Genomic DNA, 27,206 nt, shown 5'->3' with positions numbered 1-27,206 from the left:
GACACAAGAAAGAGCCAAAGTGTTGCATTCAGGTGACATTTTCCTTTTCACTTCACTGAGGCTGTAGAAAAGGCCAGGTCTCTGGCCACCACACCCAAATTTTCTGCCAGTCCGGTGGGGGAATCGAACCGGCGACCTTCCAACCACAAGCCGCTTCTCTTGTTTTTATACGGTTGTTGTTGCTGTGTATTGAACCCGGGCTAACTGAAGTGTGGTTACATGTTTACATAGCAGATTTGTGGTGATGTCATAAACAGACGAGCGCCATTGGCCACGTACATGGGAGTTAAAGGGGCAGATTGCCTTTTTCAAATGGACATTAATACCAGCAGTATAAAGGTAATCTCTCTCATGTTACCTCGTTGTGTTGTGCTGCCAAGTTATTGAAGCTAGTTCTACTTCAGCTATTATTACATGAACAGCTGTGTTCAAAATAATAGCAGTCCCACATCAGCAACATAAATCACTGTTTTTGTTAGAATTTCAACTTCTACACTGCAGGTAAGTTTCTAGAAGGTTTAGTAAAGGTATAGAAAACCAACAGGCCCAACAGGCATGACGTGCATGCTGCTGATTCTGTGAAACTGAATCCAGAACTGAAAGGGGCGTGTTCAAAAAAATATCAGTGCTGAGTTCACTTAGTGAGGTCATTGATTCTGTGGAAAAAAAAAAAAGACGTCCTGCAAACAGTGAATTGAAGCCAGAGTACCCAGTGAAGACAGTGAAGACAGTGAAGCCTGGGGGTGCAAGCTTCATCATATGGGGATGTTTCTCATACTGTGGTGTTGGTCCTATTGATCACATACCAGGGATCATGGATCAGTTTGAGTCCATCAGAATACTGGAAGAAGTCATGTTGCCGTATGCTGAAGAGGAAATGTCTTTGAAATGGGTGTTTCAACAAGACAATGACCCCAAACACACCAGCAAGCAGCCAAAGTCATGGTTCCAGACAAAGCATTCAGGTAACGGGGAGGCCAGCACAATCCCCGGACCTGAGTCCCATAGAAAACTTGTGGTCTGACAAAAAAAATGCTGTTCATGAGGCAAAACCAAGAAATGCAGAGCAATTGAGTACTGTAGTACAATTGTCCTGGGCTGTAGTACCTGCTGACCGAGCCAGAAGTGGGTTGACTCCATGCACCACAGATGTGAAGCAGTTATCAGGAACCGTGGTTAACCAACCAAATATTAATTTATGATTCTCAGGAAAGTTGAATCTTCAAGCATTTCTTAGTTTATACAGTAAATGTTTGAGTTTGTAAAGACAAATGTCAACATGCATTTTTTTGAACATTATAATTCTTGACTTTCTAAATATCTAAATAATATTCTAAATATTTTCATATTTAATTACTTTTTCCAGTTTTCTTGCTTAAAAATAGAATGTGCAGTGTCCCCAATGCATTTGTGTTCATTACAATACAATTTATTTGAAGAATTTTGACGTTTACTCACCTTTTCAAACACACTGCTATTATTTTTTACAACTGTATATTAATATGACTTGGTTGAAGATGACAGTTACTATCTGTACATAATGTTAGCAGTAACATTTATAGCTGCTTTATTACCTACATAGTGATGTAGGTACTAAAGCACGGATAACTGCGGTTATGATTATTAATGCACATTTTTTTAACTTGTTTATATTTCAGAACCACCACAAACCCCACTATTTGAACCACATAGTACCACTGCAACTGTAAAGTCACCTGCTCAATCATCTGGGCATATCAATAAATATTCAGTCAGAAATCTTCGGTTAAGTTCTTGCTGGACACCCTACAGCTGGCCGGTTTCCCAGTAACCCCTATCAGTGGTTTTTTCAGAGGCTTTTCTCTTTTGTTTATTTCTTCAATCCTGAATTGAACCTGAGAGACACCCAGCTGTCGACGTCATCACCGGGCTGGCTCGTGGTGCCTTCAGGGGTGCAGCGAGATATGAAACTGCTGCCGTCTGAGCGCAGAGGAACAGACGAAGCTGACACCAAATGCAACTGGAAAATGAGACGTTGTTACTACACATGTAGTGTTTTAAATGTAAAAGTCAAACCAAGCTTTTAGTTTGTGAATATTTTTATTTTACCATCTTTAAAACGTGTCGATCAGATAAACTTAGTTAAACCCCTGCAGGAAAGAAGTGTCACAGCAGCAACAGGAAGTACCAAAACAGACGCGTAGTAGATAAGAAGTGACGTAAGAATGTACACAGACATCTGCTGTGTATGTGCAGAATTAAACCTTTTTTTTGTGATGGACACATCACATCGTGTCCCACAATTCACATGCTAAAATTCAACATTTATAGTTTTACATTTTGTGTTTATTGAAATTTAAAGACAGCTCTCATTGATTTAAATGTAAGTAATTCAAGATTCAAGATTCCTTTATTGTCATTGAGCATGGACATGTCAACGAAATCTGCATTGCAACCTCCGTGTTAGAAACAAGATAATAAAAAGATAATAAAATAAAATAAAATAATAGAATAAAATAAAATAAACTTACATGCAGTTAAAATATGCGTAAATGCAAAAAATATACCAGAAATAAAAATATACTAAAACAATAAAATATACCAACAACAGCTGAAATATACTAAAATGTATAAACTGAGATGCAGCTGACAGGTAAGCGTGTGTGTACTTAAATGTACTTAAAAGTTAAGTACACAGAAGGTGCAGGTGCAGATGGAGGTGGAGGTGTAGGTGTAGGTGTAAAGTCTCATAGACTCATAGACGACAAGAGATTAAAGTTGGAGACAGTAACATAATGAAAAAAACAACATTAGCTTTATTATCTGTATTACAGAATTATATTAACAATTGAAATACAGAATTAGGAATTAAGAATATTTAGGAAAGCTTGGCCTTAAAGTATTTAAAGAGGTAAGTTTGAACTACTGCAGAAACTTCCAGCTGTATTTCAGGGCCGTTTTTCAGTTCACAACTATCTCTATTAGGGATAGATAGTTTCCGAGGAGGCCGTGAACGCCGCAGAAGGATCAACCTGGAAGACTAAACTCGCTGCAAAGCGAACAGAAACACGAACACAACAAGTGAACACAATGGCGGGACTCGAGCGGCTTTACTGCGCAGCACGGACGCGGTTTTACTGACCGGGTACATGTCACTTTATAACTTTTAGTCGTAACATTAGTCGCCGTGTTTTTGGCGCTTCGGTAGAACCAGAGTTCTGCTTTCAGTCGGATGAAGTGAGTGAGACAGGTCACTTTTAAAGACAGACAGGTCGGTTTAACGGCTGCCTCTGAGGACAGTTCGTGTCTCTCTACGTCAATGTCCACATTCCAGTTCGCTGAGGAGCTGGACTTCAGGCTGATCTTTGAGGAGGACGGAACACAGACAGCAGGTACGTGTCATTTTGGCGACGTTAGTTAGCAATTTGTCATCTGCGTCAAGCTAACAGAAACGAGCGGCTGCTACACCGGAAGTTAAGCACCGTGGACTTCAAAGTAAAATACTCTACAGCGTTCATAAATACAGATAAATGTGGATTTACGGAATTATTGATCCACGCTTTATGGGGTTGTTTCAGAATTCAAAATTTAGAAGATTTGGTTTGATATAGCAGACATAACAGTGATTATCTGAGATATTGGGGCTGAAATCTGATTTAAACCTATCCTATTGTATATTTGAAGATTTAACAGATACAGTGAGGACTCTCTGGGCATGTTCTTTTCATTTATTGTATTTAAGGGATCCATTTACTGTCCTGCACTGCTACACTGGAAAAAAGAAATGCATTATTATTTAAAAATGGAGCAGACAAAAGCAGAAGAAGTATTAGAAACAGTGCGTACAGAAGAAGGTGGACTGTAAATTGAAATCTAATTCTTTTTGTTTGTTTCTCTGGTGGGGGGACAGATGGACCGCAGTCACACCTGGGTCATGGTGGGTCACAATGTAAAGGCCCTGATCGTATTGTTTCAGTTAAAGATGTGTGTATACCGATAAGAGGTTTGTGTATGATGTACATTTATTTTCATTTTTATTCAAGGTGTTTAATAGAGGTTGATCAGATGTGAAGATGCTGAGGTTCAGCTTGCTGTTTTCTATGTTGGTGGACGGGTGTTGTAGGTTTTGGTTCCTCGCCTTGTCGTCAGGATAGTGGGTGTATATGATGTAATTTGTATGTTTTAGAGAAATCTAAATCTTTATGTAATTAATAGGTAATTATGGATATAGTGAAACGTGTCTCAGCAGCAGCAATTGCACCAATTAATTATGGTGATTTACAAATAGAAGTATGAAGAAAATACTCAAGTGTAGACGGTCAGACTGCCTTTCAGCAACTTCAATGATTTTTTTCCTCGAAGGTTAAATGAAATAAAATCCTAATAAATGATTGTGATGTAGCTTGTTTAAACCCCGGATTATTAGTTTGAGTATCAGGTACTTTTTGTTTCTATCAGTGTCTGTATGTGTTATAACAACTAACTACTAATGATTGTGTCACAACCATTTAGACTGGCAGAGACTTTGTTGAAGTGATGAATCTTTAGAATATAACGTGAGGAAGTTGTGAAAAATGGCATCACAATTTCTCAGAGCCCTAGTTTGCATATTTAAACCAATTTGTTTGTTTTAACCAACAGTCCAAAACACAAAGATATTTTACTCGAAATCATTGAAGATAAAGCTGGAAGTACAGAATTTGCCATTTTTCTGCAGGAATGTTTTGATTCATTGTCTTTCAATCGACTTTTTGATTAATCAACTAATTAATTAATTAAATCAATCAATTAATTCAAGTAATTCTTTGGAGAAGAGTTCTTTAAGTTTTTTGCTTCACATTATTTCCTCTGGGGTTGCAGTTAGGCATACTGGATTTTACTTTGAAAATCGTAACCGGAAGTTGTGTTGTCTTATTTTAGTGTGTGACACAGCCAGCTGTCGGCTGGTAGATTTAGTTGAATTTTGAAATGTGGATCTGAAAGTGAAGAAGTGACTAAAACAGCCTCCTCTGAAACAGCTCCAATCTACAGTCTTCACTGTATTGATAAGAATTATTGATTGGTCGGCTGTAGTTCTAACGTAGTGATCAGCAGGCTGTTGGACAAGTGGCTGTAATTATTTTGGCTCAGCTCATGTAGATCATACTTTACATGATAATAAACTGCAGATGACTAGTTTACTATCATGGAGATTAAAGAAAATTGGCAAATATTTGCATTTGAGAAGCTGGAAGTAATTTGTTGTTAAATCAATTTGTTGGTCAACAGAAAACTAAGAATCGATTAATCATAAAATCGAGTCTGCAGTCGTACCAGCAGCTTTGTGAGATGTTTGTAGGCACAGATAAATGCTAATGCTAGCATGCTAACATGTGCATACTGACATATGGTGATGCTAAGCAGGTGCAGTTTTTTTTACCGTGATCAACCTTAGTTTATCTTATTAGCATGCTAACATCTGCTACTTATTAGCGTTAAGCACAAAGTGCAGCTGAGGCTGATGGAATGTCTTTAGTTTGAACAAATGAACATGTTGACCTGATGGTGGCGCTAGATGAAAAGTCAGAGGATCAATAAAGTTATTACAGTTCATCCTGAAAGGAGCATGAACGTCTGAACCACATTTCATGATGAATCATCTTGACAGACACACAGACAGATCAACCAATCAAGGATCAATACTGAACATAATTAGTTGAAATCAGGTAATACTCAGGTAATAATCCTCTGATTACAGCGTCAGTAAATACTCAGTGAGCCCACCTTTGAAAATGACACGCGGCTAATTAAACAGTGTGTTTGGAGCATCGTTGACAGTGTTGTGTTCAGGTTCTGAACCACAGTTTAATTACCTTCATTAGCTGAAGCGTGCCGCTAATGAAGAACTCTTATTGGGACCCTCAGTGAGAAGAGAGATTTGATATTTCTGCATCTTGTTGGTGCTTTTTCTTCTAGTTTTGTTGTGATGAAGCTGAGTGAGTGTCGTGGCTGTTCACCTTCCTCCCAGACTAAACGACATGAACCAGGAAATGAAACCCGCTGCAGGACGGAGATCCTGAATAAAAACACAAGCGGTTCATTGTCGTCTAACCTTCGGCGGAGATTCACGCTGACGCCGGTCGTGTTTCACACAGCCGGCCTGTCTGCCGGCACGCTTTACTTCCTGCTTTTCTAACGGCTCTGGGGCACCCAGCTGGCAGCAGGCGTCGCCTCCTCCCGCTCTCTCTGCCCCGGAGGGGGGCGGCGATTGAACCGCGTCTCATTTATCTCTGTTCAACACATCGAAGGTGATTTGCAAAGAAGCAGCGAGCGGAGCTGCTGAAGCAGATCACAGTCGCTGCTTTCACGCCCTTTTTGCATGTAGCGTGACGGCGAGCGTGAGAGCGAGAAACTGGAGTATTAATAGCAGCGCTGTGGTGACGAGTGTGTGCAGCTGTGTGAGTGAACAGTGAACTCCTGCTCTGACTCGTGACATCAGTGCATCCCCCAGACCCAGTACCTGACCCCAGACCCCTCACACGATAAACCTGACCTCCAGACCCCTCACACAATAAACCTGACCTCCAGACCCAGTACCTGACCCCAGACCCCTCACACAATAAACCTGACCTCCAGACCCCTCACACAATAAACCTGACCTCCAGACCCCTCACACGATAAACCTGACCTCCAGACCCCTCACATGATAAACCTGACCTCTAGACCCAGTACCTGACCCCCAGACCCAGTACCTGACCCCAGACCCCTCACACAATAAACCTGACCTCCAGACCCCTCATATGATAAACCTGACCTCCAGACCCAGTACCTGACCCCCAGACCCCTCACACAATAAACCTGACCTCCAGACCCAGTACCTGACCCCAGACCCCTCACACAATAAACCTGACCTCCAGACCCCTCATATGATAAACCTGACCTCTAGACCCAGTACCTGACCCCCAGACCCCTCACACAATAAACCTGACCTCCAGACCCAGTACCTGACCCCAGACCCCTCACACAATAAACCTGACCTCCAGACCCCTCACATGATAAACCTGACCTCCAGACCCCTCACACGATAAACCTGACCTCCAGACCCAGTACCTGACCCCAGACCCCTCACACAATAAACCTGACCTCCAGACCCCTCACACAATAAACCTGACCTCCAGACCCAGTACCTGACCCCAGACCCCTCACACAATAAACCTGACCTCCAGACCCCTCACACAATAAACCTGACCTCCAGACCCCTCACATGATAAACCTGACCTCTAGACCCAGTACCTGACCCCAGACCCCTCACACAATAAACCTGACCTCCAGACCCCTCATATAATAAACCTGACCTCTAGACCCAGTACCTGACCCCCAGACCCCTCACACGATAAACCTGATCTCAGGGCCCAGTACCTGACCCCCAGACCCCTCACACAACAAACCTGACCCCCAGACCCCTCACACAATAAACCTGACCTCCAGACCCCTCACACAATAAACCTGACCCCCAGACCCCTCACACGATAAACCTGACCTCCAGACCCAATACCTGACCCCTGGACCCCTAGGACCCCTGGACTATGCGATCAATAGTTTCAGAAGCTGAAACTTGACGTTACTGTGTTTTGTTCCATATTCCGTCTGTTCTTTGTCGTGATGTGTGATCTATCAAACACGTAGTACCTTGCAGTACTGCTCTTTCCACTCTCACTGAGTACTGTACATGTCAATACATAATATTCTACTGTGACGTACACATATTTATTTCTGTGCAGCATCATTAATGCTGTCGTCACTTTATCCTCAATGTGTGTGAAGTCTGTGAGATGCTACTGAATTCTTGGCAGTATATTTTTATTAATATTTTTATTCTTACAGTTCTTTGCAGCAACATGTTTTTTATATATTTTTTTACATATTTTTTCTCTGACAGAGCCCTTTGTATAAAATGTACATATAGTGAGTTTTTATTTTGTATTTCTCTATTTCTGTTGCTATTTTCTTCTAACTGCCATCACCTGCTGCTGTAACACCAGCATTTCCCCAGCTGGGGATCAATAGAGTATATCTCATCTCATCTTATCTTATCTTATCTCATCTTATCTTATCTTATCTTATCTTATCTCATCTTATCTCATCTTATCTTATCTTCACCTGCTCTATGGATAGTCACAAACAGTCGTGGGTTTATTTTCGCCGCCATCTGTTGTGTCGGGTCTCAAACTGAGTATTTTTGATGCTTCCTGGACTTTGAAGAGGAGCTGTTTCTGGAGTCAGGACTCATTAATTGGAAGTTGAACTGTGGGTGTTGAGCTGACTGCCTCCTTCATGGAGGTCTGAGAGGTTCTGCTGGTTCAGTATCTAGTTGTCATTATGGACTTCAGTGTGTTTTTAGTATACTCATAAAAATAACATTAGTGTAGGAAAGTGAGAACAATGCGAGGATAATAAGGACTAAACACTTCAGTTTATTGGAAAGTCGGGCCCCCTCAGAAACATTGTGGCCCTTGAACAGATGCAGTTGAGGACCTGCTGCCAGCTCGTGTTGAACAGGTTACACATTATGAGGTGGAATGTTTTCTATTTTAAAATAAATGTTATATTGATCAATGAATTGTTGTGATTTTAATTCGGCTGGTTTCTCTGTCGTCGACATCATTGTCTGGTGATGGATGAATATTAGCTGTCAGGTGCAGAACTGAGACTGCTGCTACGTGGAAATGCAAAATACGCATGTTTGCAATGCAAATGATCACATGTCTGATTTACATCAGGTCCAGATCTGGATGTCAGGACACCTCCCACCTCCACACAGGCTCTGACCGAGCAGCCCGTCATTCAGGAGCTGCGTAGTCATCCTGCACGTTTCCCCACCGCAGACGAATACCTGCATGTCGGATACCAATCCCAGGAGCCCCAGTATGCAACCCAGGGGAATCCCAGAGCCTTCGATTGCCCAAGTATCCAGATCACCTCCTTCGCTCCTAACAGCCATGTGGAGCTGGGCTGCAGCCAGGAAGCTTTGGCGGTGGGAGGGGCAGAGGGGGGTTACCCTGAGGTGTCCAGGTCCAAAGGCCAGCTCTACCTGCCTCTGGACGCATGCTACCGGGACACGGCGCTGTGCCCGAGCCCTTGCAGCAGCCTGTCCTCCAGAAGCTGGATGTCTGACCTCTCCTCCTGCGAGTCCTTCTCCCACATCTACGACGACGTGGAGGAGCTGCACGATGCCGCGCACCTCGCCCTGGGGTCACCCCTCGGGTCGCCTCTGGGATCCCCGGGCTGCGGGGGCGGGGCCTTCGGGGTGGAGCTGTGGCAACAGAAGTACCAGCATCCTCTGGCTTTCAGCCCGGCGCTGTCACCTCATCAGTCGCCCCGTCAGTCGCCCTGCCACTCCCCACGCACCAGTATCACAGAGGAGAGCTGGCTGAACCGCCGGCCCGTCTCCAGGTACACATCATCACGGTTTCCAAATGTCTAATTAGTAACTATTTAACATTGAGATCAAGATCTCTTTTTCAGGAGAGACCTTAGAAAACGACAAACCCATCAGACGACCAGTTCAGAAAAGACAAACAGCATTTTACTCTGTGCAGGAATCCTAAACCTAATCCCGACCCGACTTCTTTCTCAGGCCCTCATCAAGACCGACCTCCCCCTGCGGGAAGAGACGCCACTCCAGTGCAGACCCCTGTGCCCGCTCGCCCTCCCCTCACCACTCCCCCAGCCCCACACCGGGCGCCTCTCCACGAGGCAGCGTGACAGACGACACCTGGGTGGGAAGCCCCGCCGGTGCCTTGGGATCCCTCCTTATGTCTGGCTACCAGGAGCTGGATGTCCCCTCCAAAACCAGGAGGACGTCTGGGAGCCAGCTGGCCCTCCTGGCTAGTCAAGGAGACCGTGGGCTGGAGCCCCTCCAGGATTCCCCCAGAGAGGAGGGGTGTGAACAGGACAGCCTGGCCCAGCTCTTCCTTCAGGTGCCCTCCCACTTCAGCTGGAACAAACCCAAACCTGGAAACCCTCCTCTGTTCAGGTTGGCTTCGTTTACTTTTAAATGCTTTGCTTCTCTGGAATAAATTCGGCAGCTTTTGTTGTTGTATTTCAGCATGTGGTTCATGAATTCAGTGCGATTTACGGAACGTAGTGGAAGAACACTCTTAAAGGGGAGCTTTGACATTTTGGAAAATACATTAATTTTCCTCCTGCAGCAGCGTTTGATGAAAACACTGACGCCACCTTCGTATCTCTCTGTTAAATGTAAGACTACAGCTAGCCAGCGGTTATCTTAGCTTAGCATAAAGACTGGAAACGAGGAAACAGCTAGTCTGGCTCAGTCCAAAGGTCACAAAATCCACCTATGAACATCTCCGAAGCTCAACGATTAACACATGATGTCTCGTTTGTTTACTTCAAACTCAAACCTGGGAATGAAAATAACAGTTTGTAGAAGGGCAGTCACTCACAATTATTAAAATGTGTGAAAATATTCACATTCAAGAGGCTGGAAGCTGGAATTTGCAGTGTTATGTTATGTTGCATGTAGGAGTATTTCTTTGCCGTGATCAGGAACTTGGTGGAGTCTCTGCTGGTGTCTGGCAGCTGCTATTAGGTGCATTTGTTAACTTTGGACAGAGCCAGCTAGCTGTCTCCTGTCTTTATGGGGCTTTATATGAAGCTACTGTCTCCAACAGTAGCGTCATATTTCCTGTACAGATACGAGAGTGATATCGGAAGCAAATGAGCATATTTCAGCAAATGTTTTGTTTTCACGGTCCTCTAACTGGGCGGTCTCATGTCTCAGTTCTGATTGTTTGTCCTCTAACTGTATTGAAAGGAAACAAGGTTTGGGCACCCTTGAACTTCACTACTGAAGGAACAGTGATCGGTGTATCTGATGGTGTCTGTTGTCTCCAGGACCTCATCGCCCCCTCCTCTGGACTGGCCTCTGCCCAGCCAGTTTGACCAGTGTGAGTTAAAGCTGGAGGTCCAGCCCAGATCCTACCACAGGGCGCATTATGAGACAGAGGGCAGCAGAGGGTCCATTAAGGCAAATACTACAGGACATCCTGTGGTCAAGGTAAGTCCTCAGTCCTCACCGAGCAACACACTCAGTTTCTTTCTGACTTAAATCTTAATTCCATCTTAATTCTGACTTCTGTGCTCAGGTCTCTGAGCAGGAGGTGTTCAGTGTGAGATGCACCATGTCAAAAAAAGTTCTGTATTTTCAAATATTGATCGACAACAATGTTGATAATCAATTAATCGTTTGTGTAGAGAAAATATCTCAAACGTTCTGTGTTTTCAGCTTCTGAAATCTGAGGATTTATATCATCGTAAACTGAATGGGCTGTTGAGTTTAGACTGTTAGGCGGTCAAACAAGCATTTTGAAGACATCGTCCCGGGAAAATTATGAACGGCAGTTTTCACTATTTTCAGATATTTTATAAATTTAACAAATCATCGAGAATGCGAAAGTTTTCCAGTTAAAATGAGTAAAGTACAGGAAAGCACACAGTGATGATCCACTGGGGATATATCAGAGAGCATCATTTTCTCAAAATATTTAAATATTTAACCTCATCAATATTAAATTCTACTCATCAATCAGGCCAGTGTGTGAAAACCCCCACCAGAATATTCTGCCAGACATCCACTTCAGCCCAGGTTCAGTCAGAACTGGATTCCTTAGATATCACACTTCAGTTTTTACACATGGGGGCGGAGAATAAAGACGCGTCATCGCTCCGGGGTTCAGCAGGCCTAAGTGACGTGACTGCTGAGACGTCTGGCAGGAAGAGTAGCTGCTCACCGGACGTGTATCTTGAACTTTATGTCTTCAGTTGATGGGATTCTGTGAGCAGCCGGTCAGCCTGCTGTTGTTCATCGGCACCGCAGACGACCGCAACCTTCGGCCCCATTCCTTCTACCAGGTCCACCGTGTGACAGGGAAGATGGTCGCCACCAACTGCCAGGAGAAGATTGTGAGTTGTACGAAAGTCCTGGAGATCCCTCTGCTTCCAGAAAACAACATGTCTGCCAGGTAACACAGGGAACGGCGATTTTAGTTGATTTTTTAACTGCCCTTTTTTTGACTGATAATGTTCAGTGCTGGAGTACCACAAGGCTCCGTTCTTGGCCCGGTCTGATTTCACTGTAAATTATATCTTTTTCAATTCTATGCTGATGACGCGCTGCACTGTTTATGATTTAATCCCAGTGTTATTTTTTGGCTGACCACTATACGAAAATAATTTCCAGAGTAATTTTTTATTAATTTTATGGGTAGTTGTCACAGACATAAGCAGTAAGTGGAGCAGCATCAGTACTAGTAGTAGAATTGTAGTCATTGAATCAGTAGTAGTAGCAGTAGGCTGGTAGCAGCGCTGATAGTAGTATCATTAATCGTGGCAGTAGAACTAGCAGTATGTAGTAGTGGCAGTAGTATATACTAGCAGCAGTATTTCTACATAAAGCATCTGTGTGGTGGTTCAGTTAAAGGCACCATGTGCACTTTCCTTTTAACTAATATTTTCAAATACACATTTGTGTATTTACTTTTGTACGTTATCAACAAACCGTCATGCGTTTCTAATATGCCGGCAACATCATGTAAGCCGGCATATTAGAAACGCCTGTTTCTGGAGGTAGATGCCACTTTGTCAAAGCATCGGGCGATTTAACATGCAGGCCCAGCGTGCAGCCGGTGAGGTGTTGACCCTCTCGTTTCACATGTTTGTCGTCCTTTTCCTCTTGTTTTATTGTTTGCGCGTGCTTCGCGTTGCCGCCCTCTGTAGTCGGAAGGACTGTGGATTGCATCACCTGTATGATTGTGAGCATGTTGGTAGACATGGATATAAAAACACAAAGGCTCACTCATCAAAACGTTGCTCTGTAACCTCACTAGTGGCCCCAGACGCCACAGTTTACCTGTAAAAAAGTCTGTAATGACTTCTGACGCAGCGTGTCTCTTGCTTACTGCAGCATCGACTGTGCGGGCATCTTGAAGCTGCGTAACGCCGACATCGAGCTGAAGAAAGGGGAGACGGACGTCGGGCGGAAGAACACGAGGGTGCGTGTTGTGTTCAGGGTCGCCATCCCTCAGCCGGACGGCCTGATGCTGTGGCTGCAGACCACGTCTGTTCCTGTGGAGTGCTGTGAGTCACCTGTACTGTTAATGCATCACATTTACATCTGATTATGTTATTCACGACAACATCTAGTGAGGTCAACAGCACATGACATTCAGCAGCGACGGAGCCACAGAAAGGTTATACCAGACTACACTCGAACAAGCGGAGCAGGAAGTTCAGGGGATGTGTTGCTTCATCGTTCAAAGACAAACGCAAATCTTAATCAGTGAGGTTCTGCTTCTTACCGCAGAGAGAATATTTCCTCTGTCGAATGTTTTCATGCTGATAAATGCTGAAGTCTTGTTGTGTTTCAGCCCAGCGCTCGGGCCAGGAGCTCCCTCAGGTGGAGAGCTTTAGTCCAGCCAGCTGCTCTGTGGATGGAGAAGAGGAGCTGCTCATCACCGGATCCAACATCTCCTCACAGTCCAGGGTGGTTTTCATGGAGAAGGGACCTGGTGAGATCAGTTTGCATCAGATGCTCTCATGTTAACATCCTCCTACCTGTTTCACTGTGAGCTGACATGTTCTGCCCCCTCAGATGGAAGATCACTGTGGGAAGTGGATGCTCGGGTGGTGCCAGAAAAAAGCAGCGCAGTGAGTATTTCAAAAACAACACGGAAATATACTTTACATTTGAAAATATGAGTGGACATAGAAAAGATAAAAGGATTGACCTGTGATTCCTGTGACAAAAGCAGGAAGAACATGAGAACATAACGATAGGAGAATGTCCCAGATATGAAATGTATAACTGTAAAATGTGAAGGATATATTTAAGGTGCATGGACAGTGTAGATCATAACGGGGAGTCATGAGGAAGAGTGGCTCCTCATCTGCAGGCATTTGCTCCTGGATAAAAACAAACAATGACAGACGTTCAGTGGAGGATCTGAGTACTTGTTTGACCGCCGTCACTGAGATGCTAATGTTGCTAACGTTAACTGACACTGAGGTCAGGGTTACTGTGGATGTGTTGTAGATGTTGGAACTGGGATGTTTAAAAGCCAACATCATGAAAAGTTGATGTTATGTTTTGAGCACTGATCTGATTTTGTAATTTGGAAATATTCTATAATATTACTATTTTTGTGTTGAAATCATACAAAGACGATAACAGCTGATTGTTCAGGATTTAACCATGAGTCAGCACACTCCACCACCCTGTCGTCTTCATGCAGGACATGCCAGTCTAATAATTTGAGACCATCAAGTTCTCCTTGGAGAATAATGGAAGAACATTTCTTTCATCGCTGTAGTTTCCTTCACGTCTGTGTTTCTGTCTTTCAGTCCAGCGTCGTGGTGGAGGTTCCTTCATACAATAAGAAGACAAAGGATCCGGTCCAGGTCCAGTTCTACGTCTCCAATGGGAAGAGAAGGAGAAGTCTAACTCAGAGTTTCACCTACCTGCCTGCAGTCAGACTTCACCCCCCCGCTGCCGCTGGAGTCAAACAGGAGTGCTGGGAGGCGGACCACATCTCCCACAATCCACCTGGCTTCTGTCCGACCTCCTGCCAGGTGCCCTCCCACGACCGAGTGCCCGGCCCAGACGCGGTTTATTATGATTCCTGCGACATCCCAGTGCACTGTGGTCCTCCTTCCCAGACCACGTCTCGTCTTCGTCATGCCCCTCCCTCCTTAGTGTTTCCTCACACCTCCTCCATCCCTCTTCACACCTCCTCCTCCTCCTCCTGCTCCTCCATGCCCTCGCAGATCCCCGCAGTCCCCCATCAGACCTCGATTCCTCTTCAGACCCCCATCGTGTCTCCTCAGATCCCCGCGATGCCTCCCCAGGCCTCTTCGGTGCCCCTTCAGACCTTCAGCATTCCACCTCCAGCCTCCTCTGGTGGACCTCAGAGGGAACCCCCTCCATCTCTGAGCTCTGGAAGAGCCTTTGTGGCCCCCGCTGACCCCCAGAAGGACCATCTGCCGATCGGTCCAGGAGAGGTGGCGAGCATCAAGCAGGAGCCAGAAGAAGCTCTGGGCCTCCAGGAGATCACTCTGGATGACGGTAGGAGGCTGATCTGCTCTCATCGTGCTGTAGGCTTGACCCAGTATTTATTGATTGTATCAATAAATTTAGATCAATGATAAATGTATCATTGATCTAAATACGTAGATCTACGGCGGATTACTGTGCAGGAGGGGTTTGGAAAGTTACTCTTAAAGTTTGGACCCATTTGTGACGGTCACACTGGGTCCCCATTGAAATCCACTGTACCTGCTGCGAGTACTGACCGTGTACTACGTACTGTTTACTGTGTACAGAATTCAGAACAGAAGCAGAAATGAAGCTGGAACAGCACAGCTGAGCAGGTGACACCTGGCCAAACACAATTCAAACGTTTTTTTTCGTCATGCATGCCAAGCCAAAGCAGTGACGACCAAAAGTGAAAGTACTCGTTATGAAGTACGGCTTCTTTCACAGTTTTATATTATTATAGAACATATTTCTCCATTTTTATCACTAATGTCAGAGCACTTTGATGTTTGGGACATTAGTGTGTAATAATTTATCGTATTACATAAGCATGTCATAAGTTTTGTATGTAAAAAGGGACTATAATACAGTATATATATATATATATATATAACTGTAAGTATATAGTAAGAGTAATATTTCCCTCTGAGACGTAAAACTGATCCTGAACAGTCTGGACCAATAAAACCAGAATCAGTCATCTCTAATCAAACAGTTTCCTGAAGTGTTCCTGAGTCCAGGTATTAATCTCTTTATCCAATCACGTCGCTCCATCCTCGCTGTGAACCACTGAGCCTTTCAATCATGATGCTCTCACCTGTTACCAACCAGCCTGTTTACCTGTGGAATGATCCAAACAGGTGTTTTTGGAGCGTTCCACATCTTGCATCATCATGTGATGTGACCTGGCCAAGCAGCCTGGTACTTAGGCTTGTGAACAGGTCCTGGGATTCAGATCTGGATCTCAGACTGTCGTGATCCAGATCAGTGCTCAGTGTGTTTCTGCTGAGCTGTGTGTGAATACTGTGTTTCTCTCTGATCTGGGTTAATAATAGTTGTGTCTGCTTGTTGCTGGTCTGAATGATGCACATGGGGGTTAAATTAGTAGCTGCACCTCAGCTGGCGGGCGGCAGCTGTCGTCAGGCCTCCGACCCTCCCGCCCGTCCGCCGCCCCCTCGCCTTTCAGCTTGACTTTGACCTCAGCGGCCTGATCTGGTGCCGCAGCAGTTTTCATGAAGTCTCTGCTGGTGCTGCTGCCCACTAGTGGTTGATTTGGTTCTGTGACGGTCAGAAGCTTGTCTGTGTTGATGTCGTGCTGGGACAGCAGCAGTCGGTAGAAAGACCAACATCCAACACAGTAAAGTCTGACGTCTTAAACGTGGAAACAGAAGGAGAGAGTGTGGGAAGCGGAGGGGGGGTCCTGGAAGGGGCAGGGGAGTCAGCAGGGGGGCAGCTTATGGAGAGTTTTGTCTGTGACCAGGAGTCTGATCTGAATCTGTGCCAGTCTGGATCCACACATGCAGAGTGTTGTTGTGTTGCTTGGCCTCATGAGCTTCAGGTTTCACTGCAGAGCTATGATTAGCCTGGATGGAGCAGAGATGAAGCTGCTGTGTAAACACTCAGCAGAGTAGCTTTACTGTTGCTACCACCGAGAAGAGACATTAATCATTTCCCGAATTTCCCCGGCTGGATTAATAAAGTCTTATCTTTATCCCAGCCTGCACAGCATGTGTCATAAACTCAAGCACCGCTTTATGATGTGGAATCAGTTCAGGCTAATAAATGATCAGTGAATAATCAGAAGGTGGGGCACGGCACGCGTCGCCGGCGTAAAGCAAACCTGTCCAGGTGCATTCGTCAGACACCGAGCGTCGGATGTCGTAAATGAAAGGAGAGTGCAGCGGCTCCCTCCTGTGGCCACACGAGGAGCTGCACTGAGACACAGAGACGTGATGATGCACCGGCAGCATCGTGCTTTACAACACTTCACTCAGCCATCACTTATTGATCCATTTGTTTCAACTAATCATTCGCTTTGTAAAATGTCGATGTGCTGCAAACACTCATGCAAACAATTTGGTTTCATCCCAGATCGATCCAGAAAGATAGGTAATCTCAACTGCTGGATGTATTTTTGGGTTGTCTGAGGTCACTGGGCCCAATCCCAGCATGCTTTGGGCAAGAAGCCAGGCACAACATGGACAGATTGCCAGTCTGCCACAGGACTGTCCATCGGTCTTGTATTTTACGCTTGTTTCTAGAACAACCACCCGGCAGCCTCACGTTAGAAAGTGCACACGTTCAGATAAAACTTTAAAACCTGAGTGTGAGACTTCTTTCTGGAAATCAAGGTGCACCGACTGGACTTCAGCCACGTCCTGCAGGTGGACACCTGAAGACAGAGGTGGGGTAGAAAGCTGCAGAACAAACAAACACCTGAACTTGAGTCACTTCTTTTTGTTAAATCATCTGCCCAGCGAGCGATTAGCAGCACGCTAGTTAGCTTTGCTTAGCAAACTGTTACCTGTTAGTCCTCAGGTGAAAATCAATCCTGTTTCCTGCTTCTGTGTTTGCCGCAGTCAATGAGATCATCGACAGAGACATCGGCAGCCTGAGCAGCAGCGTCCGGCCCGACCAGTTTGACCAGTACGACTGGGAGCACGAGTACAGCGAGGCCGCCTCCCGGTTCTGCGGGGGCCCTCGGTAGTGGTCTGCTTCTGCTTTCTGGACTCAAACCAACGGACGCTCACAGTGTACCAAAGTGTCCTTCAAGTGCCTGAACAGCAGCCGGCGGTGGACTTTCAGACTGTTTCCTCCTCTTCCTCAGGAACCTTTTCACCGACAAACCAAAGATTCTGTAGCTGCTCGTGACCGAATGCAGGCTGTAACTCAACTGAACGAGCGGTGCTAAACGTTCACAGTCACAACAATCAGTCCTCATTTATTGGCACATGAATTAAGAAATCTATTTTTGACACTCTGGATGTGATCCAGGATGAATCTGAAGTCCTTCAGCTGATCATTTACAGATTTTACAGCTTGGTTTGATTGTCTATCGTTTACATTTCTTTCCTCGTAACATGAATGTCGATGATACCTCGACTGTTTGCTGTGAAGCTTCGGACGCCGAATTACAGGCTCGTGTCTTCATGCTAACTCTGCATGTGCTAAACTCTATTAGCTAACTAGCCAGCTAGCTTAGGGTGCTGATGTAGCTTAAGCCAGGCTAACCAGCTAGCTGAGTCAGTATTGATCCAGAGACAAATGTGAGCTGTGCTTTATCAGCTGGATCCCAGTAGATGATCACAAAAATGTCTGTGTGAGATGTTAAACTGAGACGTTGAAAAGGTTTGAGAGGCCCTTGGGTCAGAAAGGTGGAGGCGACACGTTCATTTGATTCAGGACAACAGGGGGGTCCTGATGCCGTCAAATCTCAGCAGAGTATCACAAACGAGGAGTTACCATCCAGACACGCCTGAGTTCTAGAAATGTCTCGTCAGGCCAAAGGAAAATATCGGATATTGTGTGTTTTGATGAATCATTTGATGAATGATGAGCATGAGATGTAAAATAGTTTATTCTGTCTGAACTGCCTCCATAAAGGATTTTAAACCAGCATCACTCAAGAGTCGCGATGTTTCCAACAGTCTCGTCTTCACGCAGAAACACATTTGATTATGGGGGGGGGGGGGGGGGGGGAGACTGACAGTAAATCACATTTTAACAGTGAAACAGATCAGAACAGTCCAGCACAGACACAGTTCAATCAGTTTCTTTTATTCTTACTTTGCCTTTCTTTAGTTTGTGGTTCTGGTTAGTGAGCCGTGTTCAGAGCCGCTGTCCGCAGCTTTAAAACCTGGGAAACGATGATTATCATCTTTATTCATTCTTCCACCACGTCTCCACTTTTCACCTTCTTCTCCTGTAACGTTAAAAAAACTGGATGGACCCAGAAATAAAAACTTTTATTTATCATGACCTCAGCGGATCAAACCAACTGCTGAGTCACTTAAAGAGCTGCTGGTCGGGGTCCGTCTGAACCAGGCAGAACTCCTCCACGGCTGATCTGGATCCTGCCGTCCAGCAGCTGTTAACGCAGGTATAAACCAGCACCGTCCCGAACTCCAGCTCCGCGTCGGCGTCTCCGTCCCGCCTCCGCAGCAGGCTGACCAGAGCCGGCATCAGCTGCAGCTCAAACGCCCTGGATCCTCCGCAGGAGCTGCACGCCGGGACCACCCGAGCCATGTCGGGCGGCGGCTCGGAGATGAAGAGCGGTTCGCCACCGCGACAGTACCGCAGGATCTGCTGAGGGCACTGCGAGATCTTCTTCATGAACCTGGAGAAGACGGCGTCTCCGTGTCGGGCCTTCATCTTCTCGTACTTCTCCTCCCCGCCGCCGACCTCCAGCTCTCCCACAGCTACTCCTTCTCTCCTCTCGTACTCCTTCAGCAGTTGCTGAGCGTGCAGCAGGTCGTCGTCCTCTCCGCCCAGCTCTGACTCCTCCTCCACACTGATGAAGAACGGACGGAGGACAGGGATGTCCTCCTGAGACTCTCCCAGACTGAGCCCCCGAAGCTGGCTGCTGACATCAGGCTCAGCGGCTGCTGGACAAAAGAGAAGAAACTGATGAAAATGAGTTTCTCTGACAGACAAGAGCAACGGTTTCAGTCTTCAGCTGGTGTCCACGAGTGGAGACGAGGAGACGATGCTAACGACGGTCCAGGGACGTCCTCACAGCGCAGTCAGCATCAGCTCTGAAACCACCATGAACGCACATTCGTCAGTGGCCACGTCACACCGTGAGCCTCGTCATGATGTTGAAGTAACACGTCACAGCTAAACATCGCAGCTGTGAGCATTAACACCAACTCTGTAGTTCCACGCAGCTTTTAGCCTCTTTCAGCTCAGTGATTGGTTGAGTTTCCATAAAAGCTCCAAACAGACGATATTTAGACGACTGTGGAGACCAAACCAGAGACCCAGAAAACTCATCAGGTGGACAGAAACTGCTTCCACGTTTCTCTGTTTGCTGGGCAGCAATACAAGAAGCACTCAGATCCTTTACTGAGGTAAAAGTACCAAAACAAGTCAGTTACTTAGTAACAAGTCGTCATGTCTCAGTAAACTGTTGCTGTCAGTGTTTCTCATCATCTCCGATGTTTGTGGATTAATATTCCTGCTGCATTAATGTGGATGTTTGAACTACTTTATATCCTGTCGGCTGGTTTAATCTACAGCGATGCATCATATTCTATAAGATCATCACACGTTTGTCCTGTGAGAACCTCGTATCTCAGACAAACAGCCTGTTTTCAGCTCTGTGACGATGCATTTTCAGCTGATCCAAGAGGCTTTTTAAACAGTTTATTTAGCTGAAGAAGACATGAAGGAAAACTTCATCCTTCAGTTTATCACAAACATTTAACATCAACACATCTGGAGATACAAGCTTTTCACTGGACAGGAAGGAATCTGAAAGTAACTAAAGCTGTCAGACACACGTATCGGCTGCAAGATATTTACCTCTGACATGTGGTGGACAAGAAGGACACAGTTGCATAAAATGGAAAAAAAGTACCTGGAATTGAAACAGTATAGCACCGTAACTGTGAAAAGGTCCATTCTGAATACTTTTACTTTTGTCATTTCAGCTTGAATATTTTTATGCTAATATATTTTACTTTTGAGTGCTGCCCTTTTAGAGTCTATTCAAGATTCTTTGTTGTCACTGAGCATGACATGTCAATGACATTTGCATTGCAGCCCCCATGTTAGAGACAAGATAATAAGAAAGATAAAGACTATAACATAAAATTAAGATACTTGAATAAAATAAACTAACATGCAATAAAATATTCGTAAATGCAACTAAATATATGCCAGAAATTAAAATATACTAAGACAATAAAAATATACTAAACAATAAAAAAAACAATAAATATACCAGTGAAATGAACCGACAGCAGCTGAAATATACTAAAATGTATATAATTTACTTAAGTGTGTGTGTACTTCAATACTTAAAATTTACACTGTAGTATGACTATTTCTACTTCAGTCACAGGTCTGAGTACTCCTTTCATCACTGTGGTCAACCCTACCTTCTGCTTCAGGAGCTGCTACCTCCTCTCGAGCCTCCTCCACTCCTCCTCCCCATCCATCACCACCCTCCTCCATGCCCCAGTCATCAGCGGTGTCACACCAGGCAGTGGCCGCCAGAGGAGCCTCCTGAGCCGGGGCCGGTCGGCTGGGTGTCCGCGCTGCTGCCACCTCCGCCTCCAAGCACTGAAGGCGGAGCACTCTCCAACTCTCTGACACGCCGCTGCACTCGGCACCTACGCACGCGAACAGGTGGAGGTTTCTGTGGAAGGGGGAGGACTCCAGAGGACAGTACACTTGGACCACATGGGCTAACGGGGCTCCGCAGCGCCCGCAGCGGGGAGACTGCCGGGAGATTACCGGCAACCAGTCTGGCTGACCCCCGACTTTGTTGGTCAGAAAGGAGGACTGGTGCCTTTTAGAGTGGAGCTCTCCATCACACAGGCCGATCAGAGTGAACTCCTGAGCGGGTGAAGCCATCGCTCACATGCTTGAAACATAGACCGGAAGTCACATCTAGCGTCTGCGGTCCGTCACCAAAACATGTCCGCCAGATGAATGGTAGTTTAAGATAAATCTTTAATATCAATAAGTTTAAGGGTAAGGGTTAAGTTTAAGTTCTAAAGGTTACATGCAAGCAGTAAACAGTCTTCTGAATCAAAATACCCCCTACGCATGGATGGATGGCAGCAGTTTGACTCGCGGTTTGGAGCAGATAGCATACGAAGTAGCAGAGTTTTTTTTCTCAATAAAACTTTATTGAATGGCGAACAGAACAATACAGTTCAACAGAAAAGGGTTTTGCCACATACAAGTAAAACAGTCTACAGAAAAATATTTAAAAGATTACACAAATGCACAGTCTTAACAGCCTTGGTGTTGGTTCAGTACTTAAGGGTCTGAATATAATGTTTGGTTTCATTCTTAAAAAAAGGAAAACGGGGATTTTTATTTATAAATCTGCATTTGTGAATATGAAATTTAGATAATAAAATGATACGGTTGATTATATAATACTGTTTGCTTTTGGAAGGAATAAAAGAAGTGAAACCAAACAGGACATTTTCAAAACAAAGAGGAAAACTATTCTCAATGAATGTAGAAATAAAATAACAAACATCTTTCCAGAAATTATTTGAAACAGGGCAAGACCAAAATAAATGAAAAGTATCTTCAGGGCATTGTGAACAGAAGGAGCAGTTGGTATCAATATTTTTTCTAAAATGCTGTAAAAGAAATATTTTAGAAGGATAAATTTTATGAATTAATTTAAAAGATACTTCTTTTATTTTGTTGTTAATCATATATTTGGTTGGTAAGATCCAGATTTGTTTCCAATCAAGGTTAGGTAATAAATTATTCCAGTAAAATGTTCTTTAAGGAAAAGACACGATGTCCCTTTGAAACAAAGTACATACAACACGATCGCTTTTCCGTCTCTTCTCTACTCCACTACTTCGCTCTTTGATGGATCCAGAGGCAAAGGGGCTGGTATCTGGTTCACTGAGCCTCTAAATCATAAAGAGACTCCAACAGGAATTGCCTTAATGATTATGTTAAATTTCTCAGCAGGGATTGAGGTGTTGTATTTTAAAATAAAATCTTCGACCGTTGGAATCAAACAGCTGGTGAACCAGCAGTTTATTATGAGGAAACCAGGGAGGGTAAAATAAGGATTTGTTCTGTGTGTTATGTCTGTGTTGTTCCATATGTAATATCTGTGTGGAGAGAAGTTGTGTTTATGTATTAGGGACCATGAAAGAAGCATCTGTTTATGGAAATCTGATCATTTCAATGGGATTTTTTCAATTTTATAGTTACACAGTAAAAGAAAGTGTCGGCCGCCTACTTTAGAAAAAATAAAATTTGGTATAAAATTCCAAATTGAGGAAGGGTTTTTAATGAATTGCTTCAGCCAATTAATTTTGAAAGTACTGTTTAATGTTTGGAAGTCTAAAAAGCTGAGGCCACCTTTGTCAAAAGTATTCATGATCACTGATTTTTTAATATAGTGAGTTTTGTTTTTCCATACGAAGTTAAAGAGCATTTTGTCGATATTTTTAAGATGTTTTTGTTAACACCAAGCGATAAGGCAGCGGAGGTGAGCCGGGATATGCCTTCAGCTTTAGTTAATAAAATTCTGCCCCTCAAAGTTAAATCCCTTTGCAGCCATTGATTAAGCTTTTTCTGACTATTGTCGATAACGGGGTTAAATTTTAAATCACATCTAGTTTCCCGATCTTTATTGTATGTATGCCTAAATAGGTGACACAGTTTTTTACAGGTATGTTGCATATAGAGGGGATATTACAAGTCTTGAGGGCAGTAATTCACATTTTTTAATGTTTAAACAAAGCCAAGAGAGAAAGTGTTGACCACATCAATAGCAAGCGGTATCTATATATATTTATATATATTTTTACCGTTTTCTCGTGATAACAAATTATTATTTTGTTATCTCGGGATAACAAAGACCGTTTTCCCGTGATAACGAATTAAATGATTTGGTTCTCGGCTTCTGTATAGCCTACACACAGAGCCTCCAACAGGACGGCGGTTAATTTGATGAGGGAACACAGAGCCGAGGTGGATTTTTTGCCGAGTTTGGCTCCAGACAACTCAGAGTTGAGTCAGGAACCTGGAGGATATTCAGGTCAGCTTCATCTGGGTCCCCTGGGTGTGGATGGTAATGAGGGCGCCGATGTATTGGCAAAACAGGCTCTCAAGTCGCAGTGTATATAACTAGATGTGGCATTAAGCAAATCGGAGGCAAAAAGTATACTTAAAGAACCATATGCATATAACATGGCAGGAGGTGTGGGATTTTTTAGACACAGGCAGGCACCTGTACAACATCCAAAAACAGGTGTGCGGTGGGAGGAGAGTCAGTAGGAGGAGGAGAGAAGAGGTGATTATTACTCGGTTGAGAATAGGGCATATGGGACTAAACAAGACATTGAATATGATGCAAACATCAAACAGGAAAGTGTGAGTGTTGTGGGGAATTGGAATCTGTAGAACGTATGTTATTGTTGTGTCCAGCATATGAGGGGGAGAGGAAGAAAATAAAGGAGGCAGCAAAGCAAGCAAGGATCTGTTTTTCCTTAGAGAGCATCCTCAATGAATCATCCAAGATGTATGGAAGGGTATTGGTATTTTTAAGAGAGACAGGGCTGGAACGAAGGATTTAAATGGGTGGTTTTTTTTTTTTTTTTGTTTTTTGTTTTGTTTTGTTTTTTCGATTTTGTTTCCTGACACGCTCCTGTTCACACTCCAGTCCAGAGGGTGGCGGTAATGCTCCAGTAAGTTGGTTGCTGACCGCCGTAAAACCAAACAGAAGAAGAAGAAGGAGTTGAGTCAGGAGAGAGGAGTGCTCACAGAGCTAACGTTAGCGCTGACAGGCAGCTGCGGTTAGCTCTCAGTTTAGTGAGGAAGCTGCTGCAGTCAGTCCTCCAGGAATCGCCTCGGCATCGTAACGGTCTCTGTCATCGTCGCTGAAGGCTGTGTGTTGCTCCGGTCCGGAGTTGCTGCTGCTAACTTGGCAAGGTGTTTGCACAAGCATACTCAAAATACTATTAAAGCACTGGGGGAAACCCTGAACTTTAAATACAAAGGGGCATACTTCCTCTGATTATAGACACATTTGAAGTTGATCACTGTAATGCATTGTGCCGCACTAACCATAATGTAAACACACTCATCACATCACTGCTAATAAACACTTTATCAAGCTATACCGTGCTAAATAAGCACTAGCCTTCGTTAGCGATTTGTCTGTGTAGAAACCCCGAAATCGAGAACCAGTCTGTGCTGAGAACCAAACAATTTAATTCGTTATCACGGGAAAACGGTCTTTGTTATCTCGAGATAACGAAATAATTAATTCGTTATCACGAGAAAACGGTAAAAAAAACAAAAAAAAAAATTATACGGACCTGGCCGTTTCAGAATTGGAAATAGAATGATTGGAAGGTACGTGGACCCTGAAACCCACACAATGAATTTAAAAAGCACAAAGACAACATATCAAATGTTGATTTCTTCATTTTTGTGTTTTGTAAATCGTATCCTCATTTAGAATTATAGAAATAGCATTTACAATAGAAAACCCGGCAGAGGAGTCCGTGCCTAGCAACGGTTGCTATGCTGAAGACGCTCAGGGGGCGGGGCTCAGCGATCAGAATTCCTTTGATCTCTGTCGGGCTTTGATTCCTTTGATTCCTTTGATCCTCTGTTATCAAAGGGCTGAAATGTATGACTCAACCTGAACTTATACAGACTGCACAAACCATTACTATTCAACGTATTTACTCATTTAAATTGACAAGTGCGAGAGAACATATGATGGAATCTATGACAGACAACGAATCTAAGATATTGAAAGGTGATACAGAACCAGTTATGATGGATAAAACAGAATCAACAATGGATAAGATACCGGAGATTAAAGGGGAGACAGTTCGGCAGCTGGTTGAATCCTTTTTAGAAGGGTTAACACCAAGCCAGTGCCAACTGTTGAAAGAAGGCTCCCCTGATCATGCCACTAAAATGATGATGGCCGAATTGATGCTGGAAATCATTTCTGTGGTGTGCAAAACCTTCTCGGAGGCTATTCGAAGCGAGACAGTAGCCCTGTCTGAGAAGCATGTTCGGTCCAGTCTGGACCGAACGCTCCCCCAGAGTTTTGCAGTGCCTGTGGTGGATGCAGACCGGTGTGGCAGCCCGGGACGCTTGTCGTCCCTCATAAGCAAAGAGGTTGCAGAAAATGTCAACTCTGTCCTCTCCGCTGCTTCGCAGTCCGCATCGCAGTCCCCTTCGCCGCCCGCATCGCCTGTATATCAGCGCCCCACTCCCCCAAGCAGACTCAATGCTATGGTCGAGCATGCCTGCAAAATGTTCCAGAGCTGCAAGATTAACACGGACAATCTCTGCTCATGTCGACCACGTAGACAGAGGCAGGGAGACCTAGAGGAGGTCTCATCAGAGCGGAGCTCTGCCAGATCATCAGAACCCCCAGAGACCCCAGGGCGGGGCTCATCACGGCACAGCTCTGCCACAGCCTCCTGTAAGTCTGTCCAGGAAGTCATTGAGGGGGAGCTAACTGATGTGGTAGACCCTCTTGTGAGTGACGTGCCAGAAACTGATTATGATTTGATGAAATCTGAAGCCTCTCTGGAGGTTGAAGCTGTTGCAGATGACATTTCTCAGATCACGAATGACACCGTTAAGACTCCAGACGAGACAAAGGCTGTTGAGCAAAGACGACGAAAAAAGGAGAAACTCTGTAACAGGGTCAAGTCTTTTTTGACAAAGAGGATTGCTGTAGCGTTGACGTTACGCACGGGGGCAAAGCTGAAGGCCAAATTTCGCGGGGACGCTAAAGTGGAATGCAGGGAGTCAGCCGAGGCTCTCACACATGGTGTCGTCTCTCTGCTCGAACAGGGCGGAAATCAACGGGATGTGGTTCAAGCTTTGGGGGCCGGGTCTTTCAAAGGGCTTCCCAGAAAGAAAGTCCTGGTATTCACACATGCGCTGAGTCAGCTCCTGCATAATTACGTGACAGACGGGAAGCAGCCTGAGATAATCGCAGAATCGATCAGGCGACAAACTGGCCAGGCTGCTGACATGAATACTGAGATACAGAACAGAGTGTGGATTTTCCTGTCAATGATGAGCTGGTGGATGAACAGTCAGGCTCCACGCTACAGTCAAAGGGTGGCGCTGGCTCTGATGGGCAGTGAGCCACTGGCACCTCTAGAGATTGAAGGACTTGTGGAGATTGACACCGAGCCACAAACACCAACACTGACCAACACAAGCGTTGTGGAAACAGCTGCAGCGACACCTGCCGACCAGAACACAACAGCACAGACATACCGAAACAAAATGTGTGTGCAGGTACTCATTGAGAAACTGTTTACTAAAATCTTCAGCGAAGCAGACGTGGACTTTCACATTGATGACCCACAGGACATCGCTAGGCATCTGCTTGAGTGCACATGGGCCCAAGTCAAGGGTGAAGACATCGATCCCAAAA

General features: G+C 44.7%; 2 protein-coding genes across 3 annotated transcripts; one reads left to right on the top strand and one right to left on the bottom strand.

Annotated features, from left to right (window-relative positions):
- The first annotated feature begins 3,006 nt into the window (after window positions 1-3,006).
- On the top strand, window positions 3,007-18,686 carry LOC121607871 (nuclear factor of activated T-cells, cytoplasmic 3-like). The gene is made up of 10 exons (XM_041938885.1): window positions 3,007-3,371; window positions 8,739-9,411; window positions 9,596-9,994; window positions 10,876-11,038; window positions 11,803-12,002; window positions 12,944-13,116; window positions 13,407-13,547; window positions 13,631-13,686; window positions 14,380-15,100; window positions 17,650-18,686. The coding sequence occupies exons 1-10, from the start codon at window positions 3,299-3,301 to the stop codon at window positions 17,775-17,777; spliced, it is 2,727 nt and encodes a 908-aa protein (XP_041794819.1). The 5' UTR covers window positions 3,007-3,298; the 3' UTR covers window positions 17,778-18,686.
- A 140-nt stretch (window positions 18,687-18,826) lies between these two features.
- On the bottom strand, window positions 18,827-21,672 carry pdcd2l (programmed cell death 2-like). 2 transcript variants are annotated; one of them, XM_041938886.1, is made up of 2 exons: window positions 21,172-21,672; window positions 18,827-19,674 (listed from the first exon to the last, which is right to left on the bottom strand). In XM_041938886.1, the coding sequence occupies exons 1-2, from the start codon at window positions 21,647-21,649 to the stop codon at window positions 19,076-19,078; spliced, it is 1,077 nt and encodes a 358-aa protein (XP_041794820.1). In that variant the 5' UTR covers window positions 21,650-21,672; the 3' UTR covers window positions 18,827-19,075. The 2 variants fall into 2 exon arrangements, with proteins under 2 accessions (XP_041794820.1, XP_041794822.1); XM_041938888.1 differs by having other exon boundaries at window positions 18,827-19,671.
- Between the last annotated feature and the right edge of the window lie 5,534 nt (window positions 21,673-27,206).

This window comes from Chelmon rostratus, chromosome 6, assembly GCF_017976325.1.
Source record: "Chelmon rostratus isolate fCheRos1 chromosome 6, fCheRos1.pri, whole genome shotgun sequence".
In the NCBI taxonomy this organism is placed as follows: Eukaryota; Metazoa; Chordata; class Actinopteri; order Chaetodontiformes; family Chaetodontidae; genus Chelmon; species Chelmon rostratus.
Note: the sequence above shows the minus strand (reverse complement) of the source record. Positions and strands in the feature narration are given on the sequence as shown.